General features: G+C 42.3%; 1 protein-coding gene across 1 annotated transcript in view; it reads left to right on the plus strand.

Annotated features, from left to right (window-relative positions):
- LOC310958234 (double-stranded RNA-specific editase B2-like) overlaps positions 1 to 20917 on the plus strand; it is a gene marked incomplete at both ends in the record, with an annotated part of 63626 nt that overhangs the window by 32511 nt on the left and 10198 nt on the right. The window contains 3 exons of the mRNA XM_083929083.1: positions 967 to 1053; positions 2150 to 3066; positions 15388 to 15502. Coding sequence (XP_083785209.1) covers positions 967 to 1053; positions 2150 to 3066; positions 15388 to 15502 — 1119 coding nt within the window. The remainder of the gene's footprint in view (positions 1 to 966; positions 1054 to 2149; positions 3067 to 15387; positions 15503 to 20917) is intronic.

The raw sequence follows: 20917 nt of genomic DNA on the forward strand, positions 1-20917 counted from the left end.
AGTGTAATAGGAACATGTGTGTGCGTATGGATTTACGAGGGGAACATATAGGGGACGGACTGGAACTAGAGAGGTGAATGTGTGTCAATAAAGTTATCAAAAGAGCAAAAAAAAATCCAACATGCAGAGCAACAGTGAACATGACAAGATGGAGTGCTCTGAAAGAACAGGCTCGCCTGCAGTTACATCTTACCGCCAAAGAGGCAGCTAGAGAGAAGGCATCTCAAATCTTACGGATTATGACTTTATTTCTTAATTCTACAACCCCTCTCACTAGATCCAGTGTTTCTGCAAAGCAAAAACCCATCGTAACCCTTTTCACAAAACAACAGCAGATTTATTGACATCTTTTCTAAAGAATGGAGAAAGAGGACAAGGGTCAAGAACCACTACCAAATTGAGAGAAAGATTGTTACTTGTGTCATTATTGTCCAAAGAGTGTGATATATAACACCTAATTGAAATATGGCTATCACACCAAGGATGCCCCACTCACCAAATCTGTTGAAATCTAATTTAAAAAAAACCTGAACCAGAACCTGCGTGACCAGTTTAATAAGACAAAGCTTTAAGCCCCTCTCCACTTCCTGTCAGAAGACCTCAGGCCTTACCACCAACACCTTTCAAATACCCCGGCTGGCTCTGAGCCGCCACTTTTTTCCATTTAAGTGGGAACTCTAATGGCCCTCCCAGCCTCTCATATTAGGTTGCACTATCGCCATAAGTGTGTTTATCTCAGTCCATTTAATTACTTATATGGTTGGGAGGGATTATAAAACTATGCAGTACATGCATTCAGAATTGAGACTATTATTGGGTTCATTTCACAAACACAAAAATGTTGGTTGTTTTTTAGTACATGGTAGTGAAATACTGTATCTTTCCGTGTGTGATTATATATGACACTGCGTCATGCTGTGGAAAAAATGTTCAATGACCTCATGTGTTTATGATACTGTTTTCCAGAACGAGGCAACATGTTATCAACTTTCATCAGTCCCATAAGACACTGGGATACTGAAGCATCATCAGCTGAGGATGTCGACAGTTCAAGTAAATCTTTTACCTCCTTGTACTTTAAAACTGTTGTTTTTCCTTGTTCTTCTACCACAGAGGACCCTGATACAGCAGGAGATAAGACATCAACACACACTGTACATTATGTTAAAATAAAGTTGATTATTTTGGTGTACAATCTTTTTTTTTTTATCAAATTCATACCAATTTATTTAGCTACTTTATGAAATGGTCAGTCATTTGATCAGTCCACCACTTTGGTCCAACTGAAATATCTCAACAACTATTTGATGGATTGCCCTGGAATTTTGTACAAACATCCATGGTTTACACATGAAGTGTGCTACTGACTTTGGTGATCTCAGTTTTCATCTAGCACCAAACTTAAGTAATCGGATTACAGTCAGCTCTCTCCAGTACATTGATGACACACAAAATATAAACCTTTCCGTTTCTGTAATCAGGGGTAGGTAATTAGAGAAACTTGGTTTCAGCATGTAGGTTTCTTCAGGAGATTTGGTAGACAGCAGAGAAGCTGGACAAAAGAAGAAATCTTGATAGGGAAAGTTAGTATACACCCCTGAACATTTTACTGATTGTAAAATTCAGACACATTTGCACTGTGAGGAAGATCTGCTCTGTCTGTTATTCAAATAATAAATTCATGGTTGCAAACATAAAGTCGAGTAGGCGAGTAATATGATTACTGACCTACTGCACACATATGCAGATTTACAGTAAACTGGTTACTTAACCACATCCAAACACACTAAATGTGTAGTGGAAATATAAGCATGCTAAAACACTAAACTTAGAAGATAACCATGCTAATGTTAGCATTAAGCTCACAAGTACAGGCTCACAGAGCTGCTGTCATGACTAGACTCTTAGGTTAAATCTTCTACTACTACTCCCTCTGTGTCCTTTCAAGCGACCCTTTTTAAAGAAAAGCTTCCTATGTTCCCAGCTTTTCCCAGAAAGTGTCCTGAGTTCCCTGGTCTGTTATTTTTCCCACAAATAGTGCCGAATTCCAAATAGGCAAAACGGTCTATGTAGACCCTCACCCTGACCCTCACCTAACAAAAAAAAAATCACTTATATTTCCTTTTCTGTGATTTCGATCTGCCAACAGGTACAAGCAGTTTGGAGGTGAAAGAGAATCAGGATGATAAAAGCCAGGTGGACTGTGACCTACTACTAAAGTATCATCCATCAACCTTTTGCTCAGCTTTACCCAAACACGGACCAAGAGCTTTGAAGAGGAAGCAGCCGCTGATGGATGGAAAAGATTGGCTGCTCTATCAAAGCCACTTGACTTGTAAGAGAGCAGCGTGGGCAGTCACTCAGAAGAACGCGCTGGTGCAGCTGAACGAGTTACGACCCGGTCTGCAGTATGAGATCTTATCAAAGACTGGTCCATTGCATGCTCCACTGTTTTCTGTAGGTGTGGAGGTAAATGGTTTCCACTTCGAGGGCAGAGGACCAACAAAAAAGCAGGCCAAAATGAGGGCTGCAGAACTGGCTCTTCGGTCATTCATCCAGTTCCCAAACGCTTCCCAGGCTCAAGCCTCCATGGGGAATTTTGCCAGCACTTCTGCAGATTTTACAGAGGATAAAGTTGACATCCCTGATGCATTCCTAAAAGAGTTCCAGCCATCGCCGTGTGAAACCTGTGATCTCCTGCACTTCAACACAGCGAAAAAGGAGATTTTCTCCAGCATTTATAACCACAGACGACTTATCCGTCTCACACAAGCCCTTAGCACCTCACTTTTAGAGCACATCAGCCCAGTGGTGCTGCTCAACGATCTGCGACCAGGACTCAGGTACATGTGCCTGACAGAGAGGATTCATGGCAGGCCAATGAGGAATTTTGTGATGGTGGTTAGGGTGGAGGGGAGGGTGTTTGAAGGGTGTAGTCACAGTAAAAGGCTGGCCAAGGCCCAGGCAGCAGCAGCTTCCCTACAGTTCTTTTACAACATCAGTATGGGACCGGAGAGGAAGGTGATGGGCCTCCAGGGCAGCAGAGCCAAACATCAGCTACCTCAGGTGAGTAGGGCCGTCTTCTGTTGTCATCACCAGTGTTGGGCACATTCATTTTTGCGCCCTCTGTTTTTGATAATTCTGATAATTTTCAATTTGGTCAGCGTCGCGGACAATGAGATGTGAGGATATAGGATAATAGCATTATGTGAAAACTGAGAGGGGGGGGGGGGGGGGTTGCTCTCTGTCTGGAGAGTGTGTGAGTGCCTCGTGTAGTTGCGTAGTGAAATTATGATGTCTTATATGTGTATATGTTAGATACGTCTACCTCTTCTGGTAGCTACATCAGCTAACAATGTTAAGTGCATATGTAGATACGTGCAATAAAATGTTTGATTCAAATATTAAACAAAAGAATGCTTTTTTAAAAGAATTAATGTACAAAATTAGGCAGTTATAAGGCTTCTCATAAAAACACTGAACATTAAAGGGTTTTCAATTCAATTCAATTCAATTCAATTTTATTTATAGTGTCAAATCATATCAAAAGTTATCTCAGGACACTTTACAGAATAGGTAAAGACCATACTCTATGACTTATTTATGATTTACATAGACCCAACAATTCCTCCGTAGAGTACGGTGGCAACTAAAACCTTCCCTATAACAGGCAGGAACGTCGGACAGACAGACCCAGCTCTGTGGAGGACGGCCATCTGTCTTGACCGGTTGGGGAGGAAGAAAGGGAGAGAGAAAGAGAGAAAAGCCGGACAGATGGACAGAGAGAGACAAACAGACACACTTCCAGAGATGCAAGCAACCAAAGCGTAACAGTAACTTTAATAATATCTATAGTAATGTGAATATGACTTATATGTTATGGCAGTTAATACAGAAGAATGGTATGGTCAATGATGAATAGTCGCAATAGCAGCGAGACATACCACTGATGGTGTTTTTATGGCTACAAATTTTATAGTTTATTAGACTAGTGATAGTATATATGAGTAACAGTGATAATAGCAGCAGGCAGCGTCAAATAAACGGCTACAAAAAATCCTAAATTAAGGAGTCGAAAGAGCCAGCTCTTTGTAAAGAGCCGAACTTCCCATCACTAGTAAAGAGACTGAGAGACGGGTGTCAGCATGGGTGAGTGCGCGCGGCATCGGACACAGCGTTTCACATCAGAATCAGAATCAGGGATACTTTAATAATCCCAGCGGGAAATGTTTTTGTTGCAAACTCCAGCTATACAAACAAAATATTAACAACCACAATATAAACATACAATATACAATATATTTGGAAAAACAGAAATCTAAAAGTATATATATATATATATATATATATATATATATATATATATATATGTAGCCCTGTGGCCCTTATTTTCATTCATTTATATGCAGATATTAAAATATTTATGTTATTAAATAACAGTTCATGAAGTGTAAATATGTTTAAAATGTGTCAGATTATAATTTGTTAAAACATTCATTCCATATACAGTTAAAAGTCAGAGAAAGAAGAGTGGTGTTAGTTCTAAAAATCATTCATAGTTGGTTGTCTGCACAACTACCAAACGACCACGTTTGTTTGTGGGGAAGTGAAGCCTCACATTCCCTTGCCGCTGAAACTACACCTTGCCCTTTGCCCTTCCCCCATTCCCCAGTCTTCATCTCTGACTGCTGTGGATTTGTGAGTACACATGCGCCGCGCACATGCTTTTTGTTTATGCTGGGTAACCAGTGAACAGACATTTGTTTCTGGCCTCAATGCTCATGAGCTTCGACCGGGCCTGCAACGTTTTCAATTCAATTCAATTCAATTTTATTTATAGTGTATCATAACAAAAGTTATCTCAGGACACTTTACAGAGTAGGTACAAACCACACTCAATGATTTATTTATGATTTACATAGACCCAACAATTCCTCTGTAGAGTACGGTGGCAACGAAAACCTTCCCTTTAACAGGCAGGAACTTCAGACGGACCCAGCTCTGTAGAGGACGGCCATCTGTCTTGACCAGTTGGGGAGGAAGAAAAGGAGAGAGAAAGAGAGAAAATACACACGGATGGACAGAGAGAGACAGACAGACACACTTCCAGAGATGCAAGCAAAGCCTAACAGTAACTATAATAATATTTATAGTAATGTGAATATAACGTATATGTTAAGACAGTCAATACAACAGAATAGTAGAAACAAGCACAGCTAAGGTGACAGAATATGAAAATGATAATAATTATGGTGGCAAACATGATCAATGATGAGTAGTGGCAATAGCAGCTACGATACAGCTACAAATCGTAGCTTTCTTTTAGTTACTTTAAATAGCCCGGTGTGAATGTGTGTGTGAGTGTGGGCTGTGGACATTTGAGTTTTTCTGATTTGACTTTGTCTCTCTGTGTTCATCATGGGTCCTTTGTGAACCTACTAGAGCAGGTCATTGAGAGTTTGAACACTGTTATCAGTGCAAACTTAAAGGTCAACAGTGAACCAGTTAACTAATTTCCAACTAACCCATTTGGGACTTTGTAATAAATAAGTCTTGTTGTTTCTACTAAATCCTGTGTTGTAATTGTAAAGGTGATACTTTTTGGATAAATAAGTGGTAAAACAGGTTAAAGTGAACTGTTGATTTAAGGGGGAGTACCACAATTTGTTTGTACTTCTTAATAGTTATTGGAGGCACCGCCAAGTTAATTTTCATCTTTATCACAGTTTTCACAGGAACATAGTGCCATCTTAAGACAAACTCAGGCCCCGTCCCATTGTACTACAATACCCTAATTGTTTATCAATAAATATTTACTAGCTACATGGGACTGGGGTTACAAAAATAGAGGCACCGCTGGGATTAGTTCACCGTTTGGCCGATTAAATTTAAGTAAACAAGCTCAAAACTCACCTACTATAATGGCTCACTCACCCGACCCCCAGTTACTAGCTGAGCTCCGGAAATGGTGTGAAGAGGTAGGAGTAAATCCAGCCAACGCTTTGATCCTGAGTAATGTACCTACAGAGGCAGTTGTAGCCGTTATAACAGAGTCATTGGAGGCTGTAAAAGTACTCGGCCGTGTTCGCTAGAAAGCTAGAAAGTTAGTCTCATTGCTACAGCATGACATGATACTCTGTGAGTGCCAAAACCTAGTTGACGCTAAAACAGCTCCCCCTGAGATCCACCCCCTTGGTGGTGGAACCCCATGGAAGATGACCCTTCTCACATGTGCCACGGCTCCACCTGATGACTTCACACTGAAACTGATGAACTTATTGCAAAGTGAAGATAAATCATTGAATGACCTCCAACCATTACTTGAGCAAAGCACACCCACACAGTCAGACCCAACCTCCATATTTCATGCTGTGGGAGAGTTGCTGGAAAAACCAATGCGACCTCCGCAAGAGAACAATGCCTTCCGCAGGTTACAAGTTTTTTCAGGCGCGATGCCCACATCCCTGTAGGGGAGGAGACCCTCGAAAACTGGCTAGAGCAGGCACAGCTAATGCTAGACGAGTGCGATTGTTCTGTAAAAGAGACAGAAAAGAAAAGTAAAGGATTGTGGACAGTGTAAAAGGCCCAGCATTTGAGATAATCCAGGCTGTGCGATACAAAAATGCAGATGCACGGCCAGAAGATGATTTAGCAGCCCTGGAAAATGCATTTGGGATCACAAAGTCCGGTGAATATCTTTATTTTGCCTTACAATCCCTGCAACAAAAATCAGGTGAAAGGTTATCTGATTACTTAAGGAGATTAGAGAAGGTGCTGTCAAAAGCAGTAAGGAGGCCTTCCCCATACTTCCAGAGACCGTGCACAGGTAGAACAGCTATTAAGAGGTGCAGCATCAGAGTCTGACATCCTACTACTCCAGTTGCATTTGAAAGAGAGGGTAAGGAACCCTTCATCTTTCATGGAGATACTGAGTGAGATTAGAGTAGAGGAAGATCAGAAAGTGACTCGACGAAATCTCACCACAAGCTCGCATGCAGTGCGCGCGACAGAGGAGAGTACAGCCCACTCTGCTGAAGTAGATACTCTTAAGAGTCAGGTAAAAGCTTTAGAAGCTAAAGTGCAGCAGCTATCAGTCAAAGAAGGACCCCCAGTGTTGCACATTGACACTGAAGGAACAAGTGGCTAGTTTGCAACTGCTAAATCAGCTCAGAGAGCTAACAGCCAGGCAAGAGACCTCAATTACACCAGAGAAGAATCCCCAATGTATTTAACCAAAACAACCATTTAAACCTAGGAACAGCTATAAAACTACAGATGGACGGGGTGTATTTTGTTAACGCTGTGGTGAGGATAGCCACATCACCAAAAACTGCAGTAGTCCTGACAACCCCTCCAAAGTGATAAGTAAGCTAATAAGACATAACCAACAGCTCAAACATAACCAAAATGTTCCACCAACCAATTCCCCTGGACCAACAGGACATGTAGGTCAACTCAAAAGCAGTACACTAGGGCTCAGTCCGCCAGCAGACATCCCTCAAGGCTTAGTGGGTGAATCTAGCATAGGGAAAGGCAATTGTTTTTGAAGATTACTATAACAAGCACTTGTCCCATCTACTGCTTAACTCCATTTCAAGCTTGGAGCTATGGGGCCTAAGTCAGGCTAGTTACCCATATAAAGGCTACATTGCAGCTGAGATACAGTTTCTCGAAGATGGTGATCAGTGTGAGCCTAAGGTGGTGCTTGTTTTAGTCTGCCCAGATGGTAAGGGCCCTGAAAAACTACCTCTCATTGTTGGTACAAATGCACGAGCATTCAGTCATGCCCCGAGGTCCAATAAAGTTGAAGGTGACCCCAAGCTAGCACGAACCATGCGTGTGTTGACACGGCTACCTACCCAGTCACTACTCCCTCATATTGATCCTCTGGCTGTAGTTAAGTGGACTGGACCTGGACCTCTTACTGTGCCCCCTGGTGGTGAGCGTTCAGCCATTTGCACCGTGGTGGGTTAGGAGAAGATGAAAGACGGATTGCAATAGGTTTTCTGTGTTGTTGAAGAATGAGTCCGCCAAGCCAAAAGCCATCCCCAAAGGCACTGTAAGGCACAAAGGCACAAAGGCACATATGTACTATGTGCATAAAGCAGAAGTTGTCACCCAGCTGCAGCATGCAAAGACCCCATCTAGCACACTTGACCCTGCTATCTTTACTTTTGGTGACTCTCCCATTCCACAGAACTGGAAAAACAGACTGGCTCAAAAATTGGCTGATCGTCCTCAGGTTTTCTCCTTGTCAGAGTGGGATGTGGGTTTGGCAAGAGGGGTGGAGCACTGTATTAGGTTAAAAGACCCTAGCACTTTCCGAGAGAGAGTCAGGTGCTTGGCCCCAGCAGAAATCAACGACGTCCGCAAACATCTTTAGGAGCTCCTTTATTATTAAAGAATTCCGCAGCCCGTACGCCTCTCCGATAGTGATCGCAAGGAAAAAGAATGGCAAAATAAGGATGTGCATTGACTATCGCACCCTTAATCTGAAAACCATACCTGACCAATACACCCTTCCTCGGATTGATGACGCGTTGGCCAGCCTCACAGGTAGCCGTTGGTTTTCTGTGCTCGACCTTCACTCTGGCTATTATCAAATTGCCATGTCCAAGGAGGACAAGGAAAAAACAGCGTTCATCTGCCCGCTTGGCTTTTATCAGTTTGAGCAGATGCCCCAAGGCGTCACCAGGGCCCCTGCCACGTTTCAGCGTTTAACGGTAAAGGCAGTGGAAGATATGAACCTACTTCAATGTCTCGTCTACCTCGACGACCTTATTGTGTTTGGTCGCACTCTAGAAGAACACGAAGAGCGTCTTCTGCGTGTACTTGACCGCCTGGCAGAGGTCGGCTTGAAACTTTCCCTGGATAAGTGTGTGAACTCTGAGAAGCTGCCAGAGGACCGGACATTTGCCATAAGAGGGAGAGAGTGAGGACCGGGAAAGCCCTGGACCGTTGGAGAGAGACTGTAGCTGCTGTACTTGATCGTTGGTTCAACGCTGCGTGTGCTGCACCTCACATTCCCTTGCCGCTGAAACTACACCTTGCCCTTTGCCCTTCCCCCATTCCCCAGTCTTCATCTCTGACTGCTGTGGATTTGTGAGTACACTTCTAACGCCGTGCACATGCTTTTTGTTTATGCTGGGCAACCAGTGAATGGGTCATTTGTTTCTGGCCTCAAAGCTCATGAGCTTCGACCGGGCCTGCAACGTTTTCCTTTAGTTACTTTTAATAGCCCAGTGTGAATGTGTGTGTGAGTGTGAGCTATGGACATTTGAGTTTTTCTGATTTGACTTTGTCTCTTTGTGTTCATCATGGGTCCTTTGTGAACCTACTAGAGCAGGTCATTGAGAGTTTGAACACTGTTATCAGTGCACACTTAAAGATCAACAGTGAACCAGTTAACTAATTTCCAACTAACCCATTTGTGACTTTGTAATAAATAAGACTTGTTGTTTCTACTAAATCCTGTGTTGTAATTGTAAAGGTGCTACTTTTTGGATAAAAAAGTGGTAAAACAGGTTAAAGTGAACTGTTGATTCAAGGGTGGAGTACCACAAGTTCATTTTCATCTTTATCACAGTTTTCACAGGAACATAGCGCCATCTTAAGACAAACTCAGGCCCCGTCCCATTGTACTACAATACCCTAATAGTTTATCAATAAATATTTACTAGCTACATGGGACTGGGGTTACATATATATATCGGGTGTAACATGACTGTTTAATTCTAAGAAATGTTTTTGTGGAGCAACTCCATGCCTCCCTTTGTGTGCGGCAAGTTTTTAAAAACAAAGTGTCAAATGTGGATTGAATCAGAATATTTGGTGGGAAAAAATGTGCTGAGCATGTTTGAAATGATTACATCTGTCTTTTGTGAAAAAATGTTTTGCTTTTGGATATGTTTAAATCACACAAGTCAGAAACAATCAATTTAATTAGTTCATTATTTATCAGTTAGTTATGTTTTATTTGCGCGTAGCATTTGGCAGCCAGTAAGCAGCCCAGTAGTGTGCGATGTAGAGTTTAGATTCTCTGCCCAAGCCCGAACCTGATCCTATATTTCCCACCACTATCCTCAGGGGTCAGCCGGGGCCAGGCCTTGGATCGAGCGGTTGTGGTTTTTTTGTGTGTTTTTTTTTTTTTTATCATTTCTCTATTGGCCTAATCTGAGGAGAAAGCTATGCCATAAACAGAAATATTACAGGCCTATACCACTAGCTATTGCTCTAAGACTGCAAGGGAAGCTCAGCTTCCCCTAAAATGTCACCCAAAAAAAAGCGTGGAAATATGTACTGCTGTGTGTACATTTCATTGACTAAATACGCATTAGGAAGCCTTCATCTTTTGTTCAGAATCAGCTACTTATCACAGGTAATCGGCCCAACTTCCGTCTCATTCATCCCCACAGCGCCACAGCCCTTTACACAGTCGGACGCTCAGCTTCTACTGACTTCAATGGGGAAGCGTAGAGCGGGTTGTTCCACTGCAGCCAAACTAGACGCTCATTGGATAAATACTGGGCCTTCTCCCACCCATCGCACGCTCATCGTCTCTGAGGGACTTTGGGGCAGTGGGCTGGCCCGGACGCTAGGCTTCTGCATGATGATTGGATGAGCTGTCACAGGCGGTCACACTTCACAGTAGCCTGGTGCAGCAGCTCCAGCTGGGCCAAGGCCGTTTAAGCAGCCTAGCTCTGCTGTCCATTGAGAGGACACATAGCCTGTTCTTTGCAGAGCTGGTGTGCCTTTATTGTGCCCCGCGGCCTGTGTAAAAGGTACAGGGATGGAATCAGGGGACAGAGTTGTTGCGCCTTAAAGCCGGCAGCAGATGTAGTCACAGAGCCACAACAACAAGAACCAAGGTCTGTGTAAAGGAGCAACTAGCAGGACAGAACTACTGACATCAGTGATGTATGAGTTGACCACAACCTGAGTAGCATAAGTTATTAATAACACCAGCTCTGCTTGGTTCTGTGTGACTAAACTAAGCCAGCCTACCTTCATTACAATGCTATTGTGGAATCTTTGTGTAAAAGGGCTCCTGGGTGAATAGATGCTGTGGCAGGGAGTGTGTTCTTATGTTCCTCACATCAATATGACACATTAAGGAGACCTTTCTAAGAGATATATTCTCAGCAATGTTTTTGCCCTTCATATGTCAAAAAGTCCTTCACTTGGAAACACGAGGAGTGACACTGAATTCACTCCTTATCTCTAGTTTTTTGCCAGTATTTTAAATGGGTCTGAGGTGCGCCGTATGTTACCAAATGGAGTATGGCGTCCATCAGCATGGCCATCATGTCCTGAGCGTCCGAAGCATCTAAACAACTTCATTATGTCTCTGAGCCCTGGAGAATTGTCCCTTAAGTCTTTTTGCTGTCGTGCTTTATGTATACAAGAAAATTCGTCTCCCAAGATCGGTTCCACAAAGTGACTGAGCATGGCTAATGTTGAACCATGCCATCGTCCAAATATGCAAACAAATATGGAGTTGTTAGACAGAAATGTTGATACTTAATTTAATCCTGGAGGAACCTGATGAGAGGCAGAAGGATTTACTGAAACATTTTGGATGAAAAGGTGACATTTTGATGCCCTGAATTTGAACTAAATCTTTAGGATGACACACCAAAACTTGTTCTAGAAGATTATGTTTTAACAGCCTCCCTGACTGATCATTTAGCATCATCTTCCGCTTCAATATCAACTGTCTATCAGAAAGCGTGACACATTAATGAACATTATTACAGCACATTAGGGATGAAGGAGGAGCGGCAGCAGACCGAAGAAATGGAGGTGGAGTGGGAGGGCGGTGTGAAGAGTATAATAATCTGTCAGATAATTGTTTAACACACTCATTACACACGACCTTGTGCCACTGTCATCCAGAAAATGTTGAGCCAGACAGTTTCGCTCCAAAAGAAGAAAACACCTGCTCTTACAAAATGAGACGTACAGACAGTTATAGACACCGAGGCCACTTTGGGGCAGTTCATTTATTAAATCTACACATATTTGGTTAGTAATGTGAACTTTTGTTGGAGACATTCCCTGATTTAGAATGCAGCACAAACTGAAAACATGTTCAGTGACAACGTTTTCATATGTTACTTATTCAGTCTCTCTTTCAAAGTCTGTGCCAACTAATTTGGAACAGAGACGGACAGAAGCTTTGGCTGAGATGACCAACAAAGGCTACAAGCATTGTAACAATGCATCCAGAGGCAATTTGGTCTATGGCTGTTGATAACGCCTCTTGGAAATTAAAAATGAACTGAAGTTCCTGACTAAATCACAGTTCATGTAATTAAAACAGCATAAAACATGATCAGCCTTACCTTGTGAGTCTGTGTGTGTGCGTCATCATGGCAAAATGTGGTCCTGGAGCCACCTATCCTAGTGGGAACAACACCGGAAGTGGTTTCGAGTATTTTGCCAGGTGTTTGTTTGTCTGTTGGTCTTTCTGTGTCTTTGGCCACATTTTGTCATAGACACTTATAGTTTCCTACCCGTGCAAGATACAGTCACGAAGCTTTACAGGTGAGCTCCAAATGATGACAGAGTTCAAAGATGGGTGTGATCCGAGCAAGGGGCCAGAAATAGGGGGGTAGAAAGTAGGGAAGAGGCCATTGTCTCACCACTTTATGGCCAATATGATGTCGCAGCCGATGTTATCCAATTGCAAGATCTCTAGTTATGTTTTTTTTCTGTTGGGGATGATCATGTATGAGAGTAAAAAAAGTTGTTTAAAGTTTAGACAATCGGTTGAAGTCTAGTTTATCTACCCATCACATACATATTTATTAAACATTAAATATTTGCAGCTACTACTGGATTCAATTCAGACTTGGCTGACAGGGCTGATCAGTCTAATTTTATTTCAAGTATTCAGTAGACAGGTTAGGAATCTTTAGCACAGCTGATATGATCTTCTCAAAAGCATCACCGGCCCCCATCTTATTAAAGTCTAACTCCGGCGAAATTGGACCCCACAGTCTTTTTCAGCAAGAATATACAATTGTATCAAATTTAAATATCAAATAAGCCATTGAAAGCGTTTTTTTGATCATGTTGATCACCAATAAACAGAGAAATTCTGGACGGTCACTAGCAGGCAGACATGGCTAACACTGAGTAGCTAGGGGCAGAGCGCCAAATGCATCCACTAATACTGCTCAAAATAACACCAAAGTCCTCACACAAAAATGAAGCACTAACAACGTAGATAGTGAACCCGGACTGTTTTACAATGCCACAACCCTTAGCAGCCGGCTCTGTTCATATTGAGAGGCAGTCCATACAAGTCGATAAAGAAAATGCACTGGAGTGCAGTTCTATTGGAGTTCAATAGAACTGTGGGTAATCGACCTCTGTTAATAGGTGATCACACAAAAAACCTGTCTCAATGGCTTATTTGATGTATATTCATGCTGAAAGAGAGCATGGGGTCCAATTTCGCCAGTGTTACACTTTAAAGTTGTACTATAAAATACATTTTCATCTATTTAATGTCCATCCACTATCATCAATCATCCATCCATCTTCAACGCTTGTCCCTGACGGGGTCGCGGGGGGCTGGAGCCAGTCCCAGCTAACATTGGGCTTGAGGCGGGGTCTAACACAGGGTACATAGAGACAGACAAAGACAGACAATTGTCTTTTAAGTTAAAACAATGTTGATTGATCATATGACCCACTAATGAAAGCATTTGTTGCCTTTTTGCCGAGTATTCCAATCTGAGTGTCTGTGGACACATTCCCTCTCTGGATGTAAATAAGTCTCCATGTTAGTGACTCTGCTCTGTGATTGGTCTGTCTGCTCAGATCGTCACTAATGGCTATGCTACGTTCACTTGTAATCAGAAATTGGAAATTCCAACTTCTAAATCAGGCTTGTAATAAGGACAAAATCACACAATATAGTGTAGGTTTAAAGCTTTTATGTGTTTGCTACAAATAAATAGATGCTGAAATATACGTGTGTGTGTGTGTGCGTGTGTGTGTGTAAAATTCGCCCCCACTGAGGAGGAACTATGAAGAACTCAGCTCAAATCTTATGCTAATTCTCAACAATGTCAAAGCTTGAGCTCTGAAGAGTTTTAACTAAATGGGCCGGTCATGAACATTACACGGCTGCGCAGAGCAATTTGCCGGCCGGTTCACTTGAGCTTATTGGCCACTAAGCCCCTGGAGAGAAGTGTAATAGGAGCGTGTGTACGTGTGTGCGTGTGTGCGTGTGTGCATGTTTTAAATGGGGGAACATATCATTTAGGGGACGGAATACAGATAAATAGTCAACACACATAGTGACCGTGCACGTGACAAGATGGAGGCTCTGATAGAACAGGTTCACCTGCAGTTACATCTTACTTCCAAAGAAGAGCTAGAAACAAGGGATCTCATATCTGATGGAGTTATACTTTAAGTCTCCACACTTGTTTTTTATGGTTCGTTGAACCTCACTGCATATAGCCGCTAACTGTAAATCCCCAAAACAGAGCAACAGTCGGCTAAAAATATAATGAGGGCGCTTCCTTCGCAAACTGGGAGAGTTTAGATTGTCACAGCTAGTGGTTCATCCCTCCACACTGAAAGTTTTCTATATGATTTTGGTTGCTTGCGAAAATATGACAGAAGTCTCAATGTCCTTAGGTTTAAATGAGAGCTTAACAGAATTCAGTTAGCAGTTTCTCCAGACAACTTTTACAAATACATTTATTTAAATCTTCACTTAGGATTTGCAAATACGAAGTTAAAATGGTTGATAAACTGATAATTTACATGTTTAGCACTATGTACTACTTACTGAGTATTCTGATGAATGAAATGTTTTCTAACGTTTATAAGCAATGTTTTAACATGTTAATTACATTGGTCATGTTTTTAATATTTCTTCTTATTTCAATATTTTCCATGAAAGATTTTCCAATTTTCTGCTCGTCTTTCCTCCGTAGCTGAAATCCCTGCTGTTTTGCCTTATCTGGTGGACGTCAGGTGCTCAGAGCTCCATGCAGTGCACCCAGAGGGAAGCCAAACACCGTTCATCTTAAAATTAGCAAAATATGTTTCATAGAACTTCTTTTATTATATACTTAAAAATCAGCATACGAGTCAAGTTTGACAATGAGCACTCTAAATATAACAGATGTGACACCTGGTTAACACACAGTGAGGAAAGCAGAACCCAAAATTTTTTAAACAAAATAGAGTTTTGCTGATAATTATCTCACTCAACTGTGAATGGGAATTGATGAACTTATGTGAGGTCATAATAATAATAAATATATCTCATAATAAAAATATGGAAAATTCAGTTATGGAGGAGATGATGTTCAATATCCATCACACTTTAAAATCTGTCTCTACCATCTTCTTCTGCAGTTCTTCTCAGAGTCCATCTTCCACCTGGTGAGAGAGAAATACACAGAGCTGATGGACAGTTTCTCTGCCTCGCACGCCTGTTACAAGGTTCTGGCAGGGGTTGTAATGGCCAGAGGTGAGTCGTGGAAAGTGTATAGCGCTGGTACAGTCATTCCCGGGCTGCAATGATGTTGCAGGGCATAGATACGGAAGACCCAGAAACGCTGACCATTCAGAGCAGACTTTTGGGGATGCAGATGCAGAGGGTGAATACAAGTACAGTACAGACCAAAAGTTTGGACACACCTTCTCATTCAATGAGTTTCCTTTCTTTTCATGACTATTGACATTGTAGATTCACACTGAAGGCATCAAAACTATGAATTAACACATGTGGAAATATGTACTTAACAAAAAATTGTAAAACAACTGAAAATACGCCTTCTATTCTAGTTTCTTCAAAGTTGCCACCTTTGGCTCTGATCACTGCTTCACACACTCTGCATTCTCTTGATGAGCTTCAAGAGGTCGTCACCTGAAATGGTTTCCACTTCACAGGTGTGCCCTGTCAGGTTCAATAAGTGGGATTTCTTGCCTTATAAATGGGGTTGGGACCCTCAGTTGTGTTGTGCAGAAGTCAGGTGGATACACAGCTGATAGTCCCACTGAATAGATTGATAGAATTTGTATTATGGCAAGAAAAAAGCAGCTAAGTAAAGAAAAACGAGTGGCCATCATTGCTTTAAGAAATGAAGGTCAGTCAGTCCGAAAAATTGGGAAAACTTTGGAAGTGTCCCCAAGTGCAGTCGCAAAAACCATCAAGCGCTACAAAGAAACTGGCTCACAAGAGGACCGCCCCAGGAGAGGAAAATCAACAGTCACATCTGCTGCAGAGGATAAGTTCATCCAAGTCACCAGCCTCAGAAATCGCAGGTTAACAGCAGCTCAGATTAGAGAGCAGGTCAATGCCATACAGAGTTCTAGCAGCAGACACATCTCTAGAACAACTGTTAAGAGGAGACTGTGTGAATCAGGCCTTCATGGTAGAATAGCTGCTAGGAAACCACTGCTAAGGACAGGCAACAAGAAGAGACCTGTTTGGGCTAAAGAACACAAGGAATGGACATTAGACCAGTGGAAATCTGTGCTTTGGTCTGATGAGTCCAAATTTGAGATCTTTGGTTCCAACCACCGTGTCTTTGTGCGACGCAGAAAAGGTGAACGGATGGACTCTACATGCCTGGTTCTCACCATGAAGCATTGAGGAGGAGGTGTGATGGTTTGGGGGTGCTTTGCTGGTGACACTGTTGGGGATTTATTCAAAATTTAAGGCATACTGAACCAGCATGGTTACCACAGCATCTTGCAGCGGCATGCTTTTCCATCCGGTTTGCGTTTAGTTGGACCATAATTTATTTTTAAACACAACAATGACCCCAAACACACCTCCAGGCTGTGTATGGGCTATTTGATCAAGAAGGAGAGTGATGGGGTGCTGCGCCAGATGACCTGGCCTCCACAGTCACTGGACCTGAACCCAATTGAGATGGTTTGGGTTGAGCTGGACCGCAGAGTGAAGGCAAAAGGGCCAACAAGTGCTAAGCATCTCTGGGAACTCCTTTAAGACTGTTGGAAGAACATTTCAGTTGACTACCTCTTGAACCTCATCAAGAGAAAGCAGAGTGTGTGTGAAGCAGTAATCAGAGCAAAGGTGGCTACTTGAAGAAACTAGAATATAGGACATATTTTCAGTTGTTTCACACTTTTTTGTTAAGTACATATTTCCACATGTGTTAATTCATAGTTTTAATTCCTTCAGTGTGGATCTACAATTTTCATAGTCATGAAAATAAAGAAAACTCTTTGAATGAGAAGGTGTGTCCAAACTTTTGGTCTGTACTCTATATTCAGACAGACAGTATGAGAATACGGGACCTTTAAGAGTTGGTTCATGGAGATACACAGTTGTGCTAAGTCTCCATGATGTGATGTCATTAAACCACTACAGAAGAAGAGAGAGTGTAACAAGATGGCATAATTAAAAGAGCTCAAATGATGGAAAAACAATGTAGAACAACATGAGGAGCTTTACGAAGCACATGCTTCGTGTATGCAATGATTTATTTTCTTAAAGCGTAATTCGGGTGTAAAATCATCCCAGGGTCTTTTATTAAAAGAGCTCATCAGTGTTGGCCATGGCCGGCTGTTTGTGGCTGTTAGCGACTATCCGGGATTTCTCTGTTAATAGTTTATACACAAAAAAACTGTCTCAATGGCTTATTTGATTAATGTATTTGTCGAGACCCTGGGATGATTTTACACCGGAATCATGCTTTAAGTCTGTTTCCACTGCAATTTTTCAACCTCAGCAAAGCCTAAAACCATGTTTTGGGGATAGTTCCGTTTGTTAATCATCTTTTTGACGTTTCCACCATCACTAAACAGCAGATGGACACAGGCCGTGTTCTTATTTAAACTCTGGACAATGTCCAAAACATCAGGTCCGTTTCCACAGTTTGTTTCTCACACATACAGCACACAACCAGAGATTCTGCATGTCAGGTGTGGTCTCACTTACTGGGAATACTGTTTGCTTTAGGCGCAGGTAGGGCGGCAGGAGGCAGGACATGACACAGATTATACCGTGGTCACGGAGCTAGTTCCCAATTTGGTGTTAAACAACCAAAACTCTGGTAGTTTCTTGAATTTGTCTGACAATTTCCACAGCGGCCCTTACCAAAAGAAGTACCTGTATCTTGTCCTCTCTCCAGTTAGACAATTTTTTTGCAATCTTTGTGTAAATCATCCTTCTCCACCCTTGAAGGTTTGTTTTCTTCTGGTTTTGCACGAGCTGCATGACAGATATCATAAACACGCTCATATGCTTGCTCCAGGACAATGACATGCTCTATTCATACATGGGCTCAATCAAACATTACATACACAGACTTTGTACTAGGGAGCTGGCAGGGTAAAGTTTGTTTAATGTCTGATCAAGCCAGATCAACACTTCACTGTACCCTAGGCAACAATATTCAAGGGCCCCCATCATCACCACCCCAGGATCACCATAACCTGGCAAAATACAGAATAAATTACAGTTATATACTCAATATTTCAATAACTTACTGTCATCAAGTGCAATTTGATGGACAGATGTGCAAATAATCATAGAACTACAAATGCACCACTGTGTTCTCTTGTCAAGGCCACTCATTCACGTGTTATGGAGAAAAAAAAAAGGGATCAGCAACAGTATAATCAAAGCAAAATTGACCCACTACATAGAGAGGAAAGGAAGTGTCCTCACACAATTTTAGTCCTAAATAATGGGGAAGAGCATGTTAAATGTGGAATTTCATTTGGCAAACACATCTTACACTGACATTTTTCTGGACTTTGAATGGACTGGTGTACAATATCTTCAAAATGAAGGGCCACGAATGCAGTGACCGCAAAAGGCAAAGAGCAGTAGCTAAATCCTTATTGTTTTTCAGAGATCTATGCAGTACCCGGTCCCACAACATAGTCATTATTACTGTCTCAAGTGTATCAAGTTTTGCAACCAATGCAGCAGCTTGGAGTTTGGTTTGTGTTTTACATCGTCTGAAGCTGTTTTGGCTAAGGTATCTCTGATTGCCCCGTAATTTTTATTTAGAGCTTTTGTGGACTCTGCAACTCCATCGAGTGGTGCTGAGGGATTTTAGAGTGTATCTAATATAATGTTTGCTGTTATGGAAAACTGTATTCCAGCGATGTGTTGATGCGCTGCAAAATGTAAACAGGGACTGCCACAGTTAGTCATATTGCTAGGGTTATCAAAACCTTGGCCACGACAGTTTGACAAGTCTAACGCCAAGCCGTGCACCGTTTCAATCACACATTCAGCTAAGCTTGCACTTGTGGCTGGGCACAAACCCAATGACTCTCTCCACTACTCTGCCATCTGCACTGACGAAACGAAAAACAAATGTGAGCTGATCTATGTGTGCTAAATCCGGTGTTAAATCAACGATTACAGAGAAACATTTAGCGGGCGGTTTTCCTCTGCTATCATTTGCTTGGTTTTGTCACCCATTAATGAAATAAATTCTTCACACACAGTTGAGGACAAATTAGATGGTTTACCTCTACCCTCATTGACATTCTTCTCAAGGTGCTCCTTTAAAAAGGGGTCAAACTCCGCTATCAGTTCAAGCAGTCCCAAATAGTTCCCATTGTGCGCGGAGCCCAGCAGTTTGTTGTCGCCTCGAACTGGCAGTCCTCTCGCTCCCAAAAATTTAAGAACGGCAGCCACACTTCTCAGGACTTCTTTCCAGTATTGCTGTTCTGCCTCACACTGTCGAGCAAGAGAAGTGTCCACTCTGCATGCGTATTTAGACCTGCGCAAAAAAGAAAGCATGTTTCGTCTATGTTCTGCACTCTTTTCATGATCACTAATCCTCTCTGGATGTTTCCAATCGCAGAATCCGCTATTAAATGCATGCTTTTCGGATGACAGGAGTTTGCAGGCATAGCAATAGACTGATCCAGTTGATGGTGAGTAAAGAAGCCATTCCCTTGGCACAACTTCATTGTTTGGGAGACGGCAATGAAACAGATCGTTGGTGAGGGAGCGTGTCCTACCCAAGTCCTGACTCCTGGACAGACCGGTTCTGGAAAGCTACGGGCCCTCGGAAGATCGCCTCTTCCCAGAACGGCTCCATAACTGGCCCCCACAGTGCAGATTCGACGAGCAGTTCAGATGGCGGTGAGACTGGAGACCCATCACCGCTTCCCTCAGCGGTCACACTCGCAGTAGAATCCGGGCTGTTGGTTGAAGATGCTGCCGGGGGCTCTTCGCTCTCGGGCCTCTTAACATTAGCTTGTGCCTACCTAGCTGAGCTGTGCTCGTTGACGAATGTTGCCTCAGCAGAACAGTTGCTTCCGTTTAGTCGCGTGAAGAAATTCCCTATTTTCGGTATATATTATACATTTTCTGCATTCCTGATTGCTCAATTTGTCAAACTGAGCAATTGCCCAGTTGCCCATATTGTTAATCAGGCCTAGGATCCAACTGATTTGGAGATTTGCATTCTCAAATACAGCTCCTCCGGGTAATGTCTAGATAATTTGAGGTGTGCAGTGCATGTGTGAAAGGGGCTCCAGAAACATGGTGAACATAGTGGAGCATTTAGTAGCTAAAGAGACTAAGACCTCCAGAGCTGGTAAAGACCAAAAACAGAGGTTTTAAAAACAAGCAAAAAAAACAACCTAGTTTCACCCAAACCTCTCTTTTTGCAGGAATGCCCTGTTCACATTCACACTCACACAGTTACAGATGCAGGAGCATCTGAGTCCCTCTTACTTTAAAAATGTACCGCTGCAATACAAACAAACCAGTTACCTCAAATGTACGTAGGGAAGACCGTCATACACTTTTCTTTTAGCTCGTCTCAGCCTGTTAACGTTGTGGATATAACAGGATTCAGAGGAGAGCAAAGATAAAATGCATGGTCTGAGACGTTTGTTTGAACTACATCATGTTGAACTGTTGTTCCATCAGAAAGAA

The sequence above is a fragment of the Echiichthys vipera genome, assembly GCF_963691815.1.
Source record: "Echiichthys vipera genome assembly, chromosome: 15".
NCBI classification, from domain to species: Eukaryota; Metazoa; Chordata; class Actinopteri; order Perciformes; family Trachinidae; genus Echiichthys; species Echiichthys vipera.